This window comes from Bubalus kerabau, chromosome 7 (genome assembly GCF_029407905.1).
Source record: "Bubalus kerabau isolate K-KA32 ecotype Philippines breed swamp buffalo chromosome 7, PCC_UOA_SB_1v2, whole genome shotgun sequence".
Taxonomy (NCBI): domain Eukaryota; kingdom Metazoa; phylum Chordata; class Mammalia; order Artiodactyla; family Bovidae; genus Bubalus; species Bubalus kerabau.
The window spans coordinates 89,042,561-89,054,847 of NC_073630.1; the positions used below are offsets into that span (position 1 = coordinate 89,042,561).

The 12,287-nt window shown below is 40.0% G+C and overlaps 1 protein-coding gene across 2 annotated transcripts in view; it reads right to left on the reverse strand.

Moving 5' to 3' along the window:
* Nucleotides 1-285: 285 nt before the first annotated feature.
* Nucleotides 286-12,287, reverse strand: part of LOC129657945 (UDP-glucuronosyltransferase 2B17-like) — a 36,700-nt gene continuing 24,698 nt past the window's right edge. For both annotated transcript variants that reach the window (XM_055588729.1, XM_055588730.1), the window contains exon 6: nucleotides 286-565. In XM_055588729.1, coding sequence (XP_055444704.1) covers nucleotides 286-565 — 280 coding nt within the window. The remainder of the gene's footprint in view (nucleotides 566-12,287) is intronic.

Genomic DNA, 12,287 nt, shown 5'->3' on the forward strand with positions numbered 1-12,287 from the left:
AACTGAAAGCAATGAATAAAGGAAAGCACTAAACTTTAATTGTAACAATTTCCATGTGTTTATTCATTTGTTGTATCTTTTTAAAGAATAGATTATTTTAAACCTTAATTCTGAATCATGTGGCTTATTTCTGGAGTGAGTCTTTGATCTTTGTCTTGATAAGTTGAAGACTGAAAAAGAATCCAGAACAGGAGAGAAATCTTTTCAAATCAGTGGCTGGATTATTCAGATGGATTCTGTCAAAGTTTCTAGCCCAATTATTTAAAAAAAAAAAAAAAAGAGAGACTACTCTCTCTTTTTCTTCTTTGCAGTCCTACCAAACTTCCAGTAACAAAACAGGCAACACTTAGTGACCAGGAATGCAACAGTTGCCACACAGGCTAGCAGGAAGCCAATCACATCCAAAGAGTGGTACTGGAACCAGGTGAGGTCATGGAAGGCTGGTCGAAGGTGCTTGGCTCCTTTGTGGCGCATGACAAACTCAACCCAGAAGACTGCTCGGTCCAGGGGTTTTACAGGTTGATCATGGTGGATTCTTGATAACTTCATAGCATTCTCTTTATAGCTAAAATTGAATATATAAATAACAACCTGTAAAGTTTGTTAAGGACATGATATACCTAAAACAGATATATATTATTAAAAATATATTGCATAATTAATTATATGATAAGTTGTGTCATAATTTATATCATCAAGAATATGAAAAGCTTAAGATAATTTGTTTCCTCTTGAGGTATTTCTAGATATTATGGTCCATTGGCTAGAATCTGTTGGATGCTTTAGAGTCTCAGCAATTATTGGAGGTAGGAGAGAAAATAATTTCCAATTGAAAATAGCATTCTCAAAGTACAGAAATAAGAATGAATTAATAGAATATGTAGCTTGAGAATACAGAATTTTTATCTAAATTGCTGAGTGTGGCATTGGGAACATAATAGTGTAGGAAGCAGCATGGAAGGGAGGGTCTATGAAAAGGAACCCTTTCCCACTCCTTCACTCTTCCCCAGGTTTGATCTGGAGTGTCAGTATTAATGAGACTTCAGCAGTAATAGGAAATGATTCCAATATGTGATCTGCATGGTCCTGACATTTCAGATGAAAGCAAGAAAGCTTCATGTGATCCTCTTGGCCGAAATAGGGCCTGATACTGAATAGATGCTGGCATTTTTGCCTCAGGCTAAAGAGGGCTGTGTGTTGAAAACCAGAAACATTACTCTGGAAACAGAGATCTGAATAGTCAAGGCTATGGTCTTCCTTGTGGTCCCATACCATTGTGAGAGCTGGACCATAAATAAGTCAGAATGCCAAATAACTGAATGCCTTCAACTATGGTGCTGGAAAAGACTCCTGAAAGTCCCTTGGACAGCAAGGAGATCAAACCAGTCAATCATAAGGGAGATCAACCCTGAATATTCACTGGAAGGACTGATGTTGAAGCTGAAGCTCCAGTATTTTGGTCATCTGATGAGAATAGACAACTCACTGGGAAGGTCCACAGTGCTGGGAAATACTGAGGAAAGAAAGAGAAGAGAGCATCAGAGGATGAGACAGTTGGATGACATCACTGAAAATGAACATGAACTTGGGCAAACTCTGGGAGATAGTGAGGGACAGGGAAGCCTGGTGTGCTGCATTTCATGGAGTCGCAAAGAGTAGACACGACTGAGCAACTGTACAACAACAGCAGAGGGCTGCACCTGCAGTGGTGAGATGGAAGGATGGCAATAGCTGGAACACTAACCCTCCTGACTTCTGCCAAGGAACAGAAGACCAAACCACGGTTTTGGTTTAAGGCTTTGAATGGCTGACTTAGAAGCAAGATTTCCTTGGGTTTGTGAAGGAGGGAGGTTATTCACCCACACCAAAGTGCAATCATCATTGATAAAGAATACAGAACATTAAATAGTAGAAAATCATGGGAAAGCATGCAATAAGTTTTGAGGATGAGAACTATAAATGAGAAAAAAGTAAACAAAACCCTGTTGCCCTTTGGCTTAAACAACCAAGGCAGGCCTTTTTTAATACACAAGAATTTAAGGAATAAGTACCTCTGAATACATCTCAGGAAAACAAACAATAGCAACAGAAATTCCAAGACAGACACAGAAAGTATTTATCAGATAAAAAGTCAATAAAATGCTCCATTAAAACACAAATTGGCTCATTGAATCCATATAAATATGAAATTAATGCTAAATGATATTGGAAATTGTGGTCATGGGCAAGATGTGTATGTTGTAAGCTTTGATAACATTGTACTGATAATATAACAAAGAATTCTAAGATGTGATGTTTAAGAGACATTGATGGAACCCACAGCCTGTTTTACAGAGTGAAGTAAGTCAGAAGGAGAAAAACAAATATCGTATATTAATATTGTAACCTAGGGAAAAAATTGTACTTATAACCCCATTTGTAAGGTAGGAATAGAAATGCAGATGTAGAGGACAAGATGTGTACACAAGATGTGTACACAGCAAGGGATGGGACATAGTCGAACAAATTGAGGAAGTAGCACTGACTTATATATACTATCATGTGTAGAGTAGATAGCCATTAGAATTTGCTGTATAACAGAGAGAGCTCAGCCTGGTACTCTGGGGCTTCCTAGGTGGCTCAGTGCTAAAGAATCTCCCTGCCAATGCAGGAAAGCAGGAGATGCACATTTGATCCCTGGGTCAGTGAGATCCTCTGGAGAAGGAAATGGCAATCCATGGCAGTATTAATCCTTGGAAAGTCCTATCAACGGAGGAGACTAGCAGGTTACAGTCCATGGGGTTGAAAAGACTTAAATATACTCAAGAAATTGCCAGAAGACGCAAAAGGGTGGGATGGGTGGAGGTCAGAGGAAGACTCAAGAAGGAGGGGATTATATATATACATACTTATGGAGGATTCACATCATTGTACTGGAGAAGGGAATGGCAAACCACTTTGGCATTCTGCCTTGAGAATTCCATGAACAGTATGAAAAGGCAAAAAGACATGACACCCAAAGATGCACCATCCAGGTCAGTAGGTGTCCAAAATGTTACTGAAGAAGAGCGAGAAGAGTGGAGAAATAGCTCCAGAAGGAATGAAGAATCTGACCCAAAGTGGAGACGATGCCCATTTCTGGATGTCTCTGGTGGTGAAAGTAAAGTCCGATGCTATAAAGAGCAATATTGCATAGGAACCTGGAATGTTAGGTCCATGAATGAAGGCAAATTGGAAGTGGTCAAACAGGAGATGGCAAGAGTGAATATCGACATTCTAGGAATCAGTGAACTAAAATGGACTGGAATGTGCAAATTTAATTCAGATGATCATTACATCTAATACTATGGGCAAGAATCCCTTAGAAGAAATGGAGTAGCCCTCACAGTCAGCAAAAGAGTCCAAAATGCAGTACTTGGGAGCAATTGCAAAAATGACAGAATGATCTCTATTCGTTTCCAAGGCAAACCACTCAACATCACAGCAATCCAAATCTTTGTCCCAGCCACTAATGCTGAAGAGACTGAAGTTGAACGGCTCTGTGAAAACCTACAAGACTTTCTAGGACTAACACCAAAGAAAGGTCCTTTTCATCATAGGGGACTGGAATGCAAAAATAGGAAGTCAAGAAACACCTGGAGTAACAGGCAATTTTGGCCTTGGGGTACAAAATGAAGCATTGCAAAGGCTAACAGTTTTGTCAAGAACATGCACTGGTCATAGCAAACACCACCCTCCTCCAACAACACAAGAAATGACTCTATACGTGATCAATGTGTAGAGATGGTCAATCCCAAAACCAGATTGATTATATTCTTTGAAGTTGAGGATGAAGTTACTCTATACAGTCAGCAAAAACAAGACCAGGAGCTGACTGTGGTCAGATCATGAACTCCTTATTGCCAAATTCAGATTTACATTAAATAAGGAGGGAAAAACCATAGACCATTCAGATATGACCTAAATCAAATCTCTTACAATTATACAGTGGAAGTGACAAATGAATTCAAGGGATTAGATCAGATAGACAGAGTGCATGAAGAACTATGGACAGAGGTTTATGACATTGTATAGGCGGCCATGATCAACACCAACCCCAAGAAAAAGAACTGTAGAAGGGAAAATGGTTGTCTGAGGAAGCCTTACAAATAGCTGGGAAAAGAAGAGAAGCAAAATGCAAAGGAGAAAAGGAAACAAATATCCATCTCAATGCAGAGTTTCAAAGAATAGCAAGGAGAGATAAGATAGCCTTCCTATGTGGTCAATGCAAAGAAATAGAGGAAAGCAATAGAAAGGGAAAGATTTGAGATTTCAAGAAAACTAGAGATACCAAGGAAATATTTCAAGAAAAGATGGGCACAATAAAGGACAGAGATGGTATGGACCCAACAGAACCAGAAGATATTAAGAAAAGGTGGCAAGAAAACAAAGAGTTCAGTTCATTTCAGTCACTCAGTCATGTTGACTCTTTGCTCATGGACTGCAGCACACCAGGTTCCCTGTCCATCACCAACCTCCAGAGCTTGTTCAAACTCCTGTCCATCAATCTGGTGATGCCATCGAACCATCTCATCCTCTGCCATCCTCTTCTCCTCCAGCCTTCCCTCTTGCCCAGCATTGGGATCTTTTCCAATGAGTCAGTTCTTTGCATCAGGTGGCCAAAGTATTGTGGCTTCGACTTCAACATCAGTCCTTCCAATGGATATTCAGGAATGATCTCCTTTAGGATGGACTGGCTGGATCTCCTTTCAGTCCAAGGGACTCTCAAGAGTCTTCTCCAACACCACAGTTCAAAAGCATCAGTTCTTCAGTGCTTAGATTTCTTGATGGTTCAGCTCTCACATCCATGCATGACTACTTGAAAAACCATAGCTTTGACTAGACAAATCTTTGTTGGAAAAGTAATGTCTCTGTCTTCTAATATGCTGTATAGGTTGGTCATAGCTTTTCTTCGAAAGAACAAGTGTCTTAATTTCATGGCTGCAGCCACCATCTTCAGTGATTTCGGGCAACTATACAAAAAAGATCATGACCCAGATAACCACAATGGTGTAATCACTCACCCAGAGCCAGACATCCTGCAGCATGCAGTCAAAAGGGTCTTAGGAAGCATCACTATGAACAAAGCTAGTGGATGTCATGAAATTCCAACTAGGGTACATCTAATCCCAACAATCCTGGTGGTCTACAATCCATTGTATCGCAAAGAGTCAGACACAACTGAGGGACGAAGCACAGCAGAAAACATGATACTATTGAAACTTTGCACTTAATATGCCAGTAAATTTGGAAAGCTCCTCATTGGCCACAGGACTGGAAAAGGTCAGTTTTCATTCCAATCCCAAAGAAAGGCAATGCCAAAAAATGTTCAAACTATCACACAATTGCACTCATCTCACATGCTAGCAAAGTAATGCTCAAAATTCTCCAAGGTTGGTTTCAACACTATGCAAACCAATAACTTCCAGATATTCAAGCTGGATTTAGAAAAGGCAGAGGAACCAGAGATCAAAATGCCAACATCCATTGGATCATCGAAAAAGCAAGAGAATTCCAAATCAATGTCTGCTTTTTTTTATTGACTACACCATAGCATTTGACTGTGTGGATTACAACAAACTGTGGAAGATTCTTCAACAGAAGGGATATTATATCTGTAGGATATTATATCTGATGGGATGTTATATCTCAGACCTGCTTCCTGAGATATCTGTATGCAGGTCAAGAAACAACAGTTAGAACTGGACATGGAACAACGGACAGGTTCCAAATTGGGAAATGAGTACATCAATGCTGTATATTGTCACCCTGCTTATTTAACTTTTATGTAGAGTACATCACGGGAGATGTCAGGCTGGATGAAACACAATCTGGAATCAAGATTGCTGGGAGAAATATCAATAACTTCAGATACACAGATTATACCACCCTCTTGGCAGAAAGCGAAGAAGAACTAAAGAGCCTCTTGATGATAGTGAAAGAGGAGAGTGAAAAAGTTGACTTAAAACACAGCATTCAATAAGCTAAGATCATGGCATCAGACCAATCATTTCATGGCAAATAGATGGGGAAACAATGGAAACAACGAGAGACATAATTTGGGGGGGGGGGCTCAAAATCACTGCAGATGGTGACTGAAACCATGCTATTAAAAGACACTTGCTCCTTGGAAGAAAAGCTATAACCAACCCAGACAGCATATTAAAAAGCAGAGAAATTACTTTGCTGACAAAAGTCCGTCTAGTTAAAAATATGGTTTTTCCAGTAGTCATGTATGGATGTGAGAGTTGGACTATAAAGAAAGCTGAGTGTCCAAGAACTGATGCTTTTGAACTGTGGTGTTGGAAAAGACTTTTGAGAGTCCCTTAGACTGCAAGGAGATCAAACCAGTCAATCCTAAAGGAAATCAGTCCTGAACATCCATTGGACGGACAGATGCTGAAGCTGACTCCTATTGTACTTCATGGGGTGGCAAGGAGTCGGACATGACTGAGGTACTTAACAACAACAAAAAGTTGTTGCAAGATAAAAAAGAATACAACATTGTAAATCAGTTATCCCCCAATTGAAAGTAAGTTAAACAAAAAAGAGAGACACTGATAAGAAGTGACTTCATAGTGAAAAATCATTCAATATTTAAAAAATTAAAATGTCTAAGAAATAATTTTAATCTCCAATGTCAATGCTCTTTTATAGATTTATACAAAATTTCTAGCAAGGATTTATCTGATATATAGAAACATTTATTCAACCTTAGCAATTTTTTTTAATGTTAATTAGTTTCTTTTTTCCAAAGAATATATTTGATTTATATGAAATATAATTATATAACAAATGTAATCCTTCATTACTGAGAATTTATTTATTTGTTTATGATCATAGCTAATCACCATGGTACACAAAGTTCCCCAGAACTTATTTATTTTATTACTCAAAGCCTGATCCCTATTACTCAAAGGTTGTCTTTCCACTCTCCCAACTCCTAGGCCCTAGAAAACACCACTCTACTCTCTGCTTCTATGAGTTCGAACTTTTAGGTTATACATATAAGTAATCTCAACTAATGTTTGTCATTCACTGTCTGAGTTACTTTACTCAGCACAATTCTATGTTTTCACAAATCGCAGTATTTCCTTTGTATTCTTTGCTAAATAATATTCCTTTACATACCTATACCACATCTTCTCAATCTATTCATTCATTGACAGACACTTAGGTTTTATTCATATTTTGGTTTTTGTGAATAATACAGAAATTTGCACTGGGATGAAGATATCTCTTCCACATTCTGTTTTCATTTCCTTTGGTTATATATCCAGCAGTGAGATTGCTGGATAGTGAATTCATTCTGTTGTTGATACTCTGACAAGCTTCCATACTGTTTTCTACGTGGCTGCACCAATTTTTATTTCCATCTGGAGTGCACTGGAATTCTTTTTCTACATCCTCATCAATACCTCTTACACCTTGTCTTTTAATAATGGCCTTTCTAAAAGTTCTAAGCTGGCTTGAAACTCAGCATATGAAAAACAGACCATGGCATCTGGTCCCATCACTCCATGGCAAACAGAAGGGGGAAAAGTGAAAGCAGTGATAGATTTTATTTTCTGGGCCACAAAATCACTGCAGACATTGACTGCAGCCATGGAATTAAAAGACACTTGCTCCCTGGAAGGAAAGCTCTGATAAACCTAAAAAGCATATTAAGAAGCAGAGATATCACTGTGCTGACAATGGTCCATATAGTCAAAGCTATGATTTTCTAATAGTCATGTATGAATATTATTTCATGCTTGTGTGCTCAGTTGTTCCTGCTCATTGAAACTTCACAGACTAAAGTAGTCCAGGCTCCTCCGTACATGGGATTCACTAAGCAAGAATAATGCAGTGGGTTGCCATTTCCTACTCCAGGGGATGATTTTCCAAACAAGAATATTAGAGTGGGATGTCATTTCATACTCCACGGTGTGATCACTCACCTAGAGCCAGAAATCTTGGAGTGTGAAGTCAAGTGGACCTTAAGAAGCATCACAAAACTAGTTGGAGATGATGAAATTCCAGTTGATCTATTTCAAAACCCAAGAGATGACACTTTAAAGTGCTGCACTCAATATGCCAGCAAATTTGGAAAAGTCAGCAGTTGCCACAGGACTCAAAAAGGTCAGATTTAATTCCAGTCCCAAAGAAAGGCAATGACAAAGAATTTTCAAACTATTGCACAATAGCACTCATTTCACATGCTAGCAAAGTAATGCTCAAAATTCTCCAAGCTCAGCTGCAATACTACATGAACAAAGAACTTTCAGATATTCAAACTGGGTTTAGAAAAGGCAGAGGAACCAGAGATAAAAATGCCAACATCCACTGGATCCTAGAAAAAGCAAGAGGCTTCCAGAAAAACATTTACTGCTTCACTGACTATGCTAAAGCCTTTACTGCATGGATGACAACAAAGTGTGGAAAATTCTTCAAGAGATGGGAATACCAGACCACCTTGCAAGTCAAGAACCACCTGTGTGCAGGTTAAGAAGCAACAGTAAGAAGTGAACATGGTACATTGGACTGGTTACAATTAAGAAAGGAGTACATCATGAGAAAGGCCAGGCTGGATGAAGTTAAAGTTGGAATCAAGATTGCCGAGAGAAATATCAAGAGCCTCAGATATGCAAATGACTCTGCCCTAATGGAAAAAAGCAAGGAGGAACTAAAGAGCCTCTTGATGAAGGTGAAAGAAAGTGAAAAAGCTGGCTTGAAACTCAACATTGAAAAACACTAAGAATATGTCCACTTGACTTCACACTCCAAGATTTCTGGCTCTAGGTGAGTGATCACACCATGGAGTAGGAAATGGCACCCCACTCTAATATTCTTGTTTGGAAAATCTTTCCTTGGAGTAAGAAATGGCAACCCACTCAATATGCCAGCAAATTTAGAAAACTCAGCAGTGGCCACAGGACTGGAAAAGGTCAGTTTTCATTCCAATCCCAAAGAAAGGCAATGCCAAAGAATGCTCAAACTACCACACAATTGCACTCATCTCATACACTAGTAAAGTAATGCTCAAAATTCTCCAAGCCAGGCTTCAGCAATATGTGAACTGTGAACTTCTGATGTTCAAGCTGGTTTTAGAAAAGGCAGAGGAACCAGAGATCAAATTGCCAACATCCGCTGGATCATGGAAAAAGCAAGAGAGTTCCAGAAAAACATCTATTTCTGCTTTATTGACTATGCCAAAGCCTTTGACTGTTTGGATCACAATAAACAGTGGACAATTCTGAAAGAGCTGGGAATACCAACCACCTGACCTGCCTCTTGAGAAATCTGTATGCAGGTCAGGAAGCAACAGTTAGAACTGGACATGGACCAACAGACTGGTTCCAAATAGGAAAAGGAGTATGTCAAGGCTGTATATTGTCACCCTGTTTATTTAATTTCTATGCACAGTACATCATGAGAAATGTTGGGCTGGTAGAAGCACAAGCTGGAATCAAGTTTGCCAGGAGAAATATCAATAACCTCAGATATGCAGATGACACCACCCTTATGGCAGAAAGTGAAGAGGAACTAAAAAGCCTCTCGATGAATGTGAAAGAGGAGAGTGAAAAAGTTGGCTTAAAGTTCAACATTCAGAAAAAAAAGATCATGTCATCTGGTCCCATCACTTCATGGGAAATAGATGGGGAAACAGTAGAAACAGCATCAGACTATTTTTGGGGGCTCCAAAATCAATGCAGATGGTGACAGCAGCCATGAAATTAAAAGACGCTTACTCCTTGGAAGGAAAGTTATGACTCACCTAGATAGCATATTCAAAAGTAGAGACATTACTTTGCCAGCTAAGGTCCATCTAGTCAAGGCTATGGTTTTTCCTGTGGTCATGTATGGATGTGAGAGTTGGACTGTGAAGAAAGCTGAGCACCGAAGAATTGATGCTTTTGAACTGGGGTGTTGGAGAACTCTTGAGAGTCCCTTGGACTGCAAGGAGATCCAATCAGTCCATTCTGAAGGAGATCAGCCCTGGGATTTCTTTGGAAAGAATGATGCTAAAGCTGAAACTCCAGTACTTTGGCCACCTCATGCGAAGAGTTGACTCACTTGAAAAGACTCTGATTCTGGGAGGAATTGGGGGCAGGAGGAGAAGGGGACGATGGAGGATGAGATGGCTGGATGGGATCACTGACTCGATGGACATGAGTCTGAGTGAACTCCAGGAGTTGGTGATGGACAGGGAGGCCTGGTGTGCTGTGATTCATGGGATCACAAAGAGTCAGACACTACTGAGTGACTGAACTGAACTGAACTGAAGAATATGGTATCCTGCCCCATCACTTTGTGACAAATAGATGTGGAAACAGTGACAGACTTTTATTTTCTTGGGCTCCAAAATTACTCTGCAGAGCAACTGCAGTCATGAAATTAAAGGGCTCTTGCTCCTTGGAAGAAAAACTATGACAAACACAGACAGCATATTAAAAAGCAGAGACATTACTTTTCTGACAAATGTTCCTATAGTCAAAGCTATGGTTTTTCCAGCAATCATGTGAAAGTTGGACCAGAAAGAAGGCTGAGCATTGAAGAATTGATGCTTTCTAATTCTGGTGCTGAAGAAGACTCGAGAGTCCCTTGGACAGTAAGGAGATCAAACCAGTCAATCCTAAAGGAAATCAACCCTGAATTTCATGGAAGGACTGATGCTAAAGCTGAAGCTCCAATACTTTGGCCACCTGATGCAAAGAGCTGATTCACTGCAAAAGAACCTACTGCTGAGTCAGATTGAAGGGAAAAAGAAAATTGGGCAGTGGAGGATGAGATGGTTAGATAGCACGACCACTTCAATGGACATGTATTTGAGCAAACTCCAGGAGATAATTGAGGACAGGGTAACCTGGCATGCTGTAGTCAATGGGGCCACAGTCAGCCACACTTAGTGACTGAACAACGTCAACAACAATTCTAGTAAGTGTGAGGTGGGAAAGGTGAGGTTTTGATTTGCATTTTATGATGCTTAGTAGTGTCAAGCCCCTTTTCATGTACCTGTTGGCCATTATACATCTTTTTTGGGCCAATATCTATTCAGTAACTCCAATCAGTAACATCTGAAGTCAGAGGCGGTGGCCGGGAGGAGCTACCCCACACCTGAGGCCAGGGGCAGCAGCTGGGAGGACCAATCCCACATCTAAGGAGCAGTGGCTGCACGGGCAGAGGAGGGCATAGAGGAGCTATCCCACATTGAAGGTCAGAAAGGGCGGCGGAGAAAAGAAGAGACGCGAAAAGCAAAGGAGAAAACGAAAGATACAAGCATCTGAATGCAGAGTTCCAAAGAAGAGCAAGAGGAGATAAGAAAGCCTTCCTCAGAGATCAATGCAAAGAAATAGAGGAAAACAACAGAATGGGAAAGACTAGAGATCTCTTCAAGAAAATTAGAGATACAAAGGGAACATTTCAAAGATGGGCTCGATAAAGGACAGAAACGGTATGGACCTAACAGAAGCAGAAGATATTAAGAAGAGGTGGCAAGAATACACAGAAGAACTGTACAAAAAAGATCTTCAATGACCCAGATAATCATGATGGTGTGATCACTTACCTAGAACCAGATATCCTGGAATGTGAAGTCAAGTGGGCCTTAGAAAGCATCACTACGAACAAAGCTAGTGGAGGTGATGGAATTCCAGTTGAGCTATTTCAAATCCTGAAAGATGATGCTGTGAAAGTGCTGCACTCAATATGCCAGCAAATTTGGAAAACTCAGCAGTGGCCACAGGAATGGAAAAGGTCAGTTTTCATGCCAATCCCAAAGAAAGGCAATGTCAAAGAATGCTCAAACTACCACACAATTGCACTCATCTAACATGCTAGTAAAATAATGCTCAAAATTCTCCAAGTCAGGCTTCAGAAATACGTGAACTGTGAACTTCCTGATGTTCAAGCTGGTTTTAGAAAAGGCAGAGGAACCAGAGATCAAATGCCAACATCTGCTGGATCATGGAAAAAGCAAGAGAGTTCCAGAAAAACATCTATTTCTGCTTTATTGACTATGCCAAAGCCTTTGTCTGTGTGGATCACAATAAACTGTGGAAAATTCTGAAAGAGATGGGAATACCAGACCACCTGATCTGCCTCTTGAGAAATTTGTATGCAGGTCAGGAAGCAACAGTTACAACTTGTCATGGAACAACAGACTGGTTCCAAATAGGAAAAGGAGTACATCAAGGCTGTATATTGTCACCCTGCTTATTTAACTTATATGCAGAGTACATCATGAGAAATGCTGGGCTGGAAGAAACACAAGCTGGAATCAAGATTGC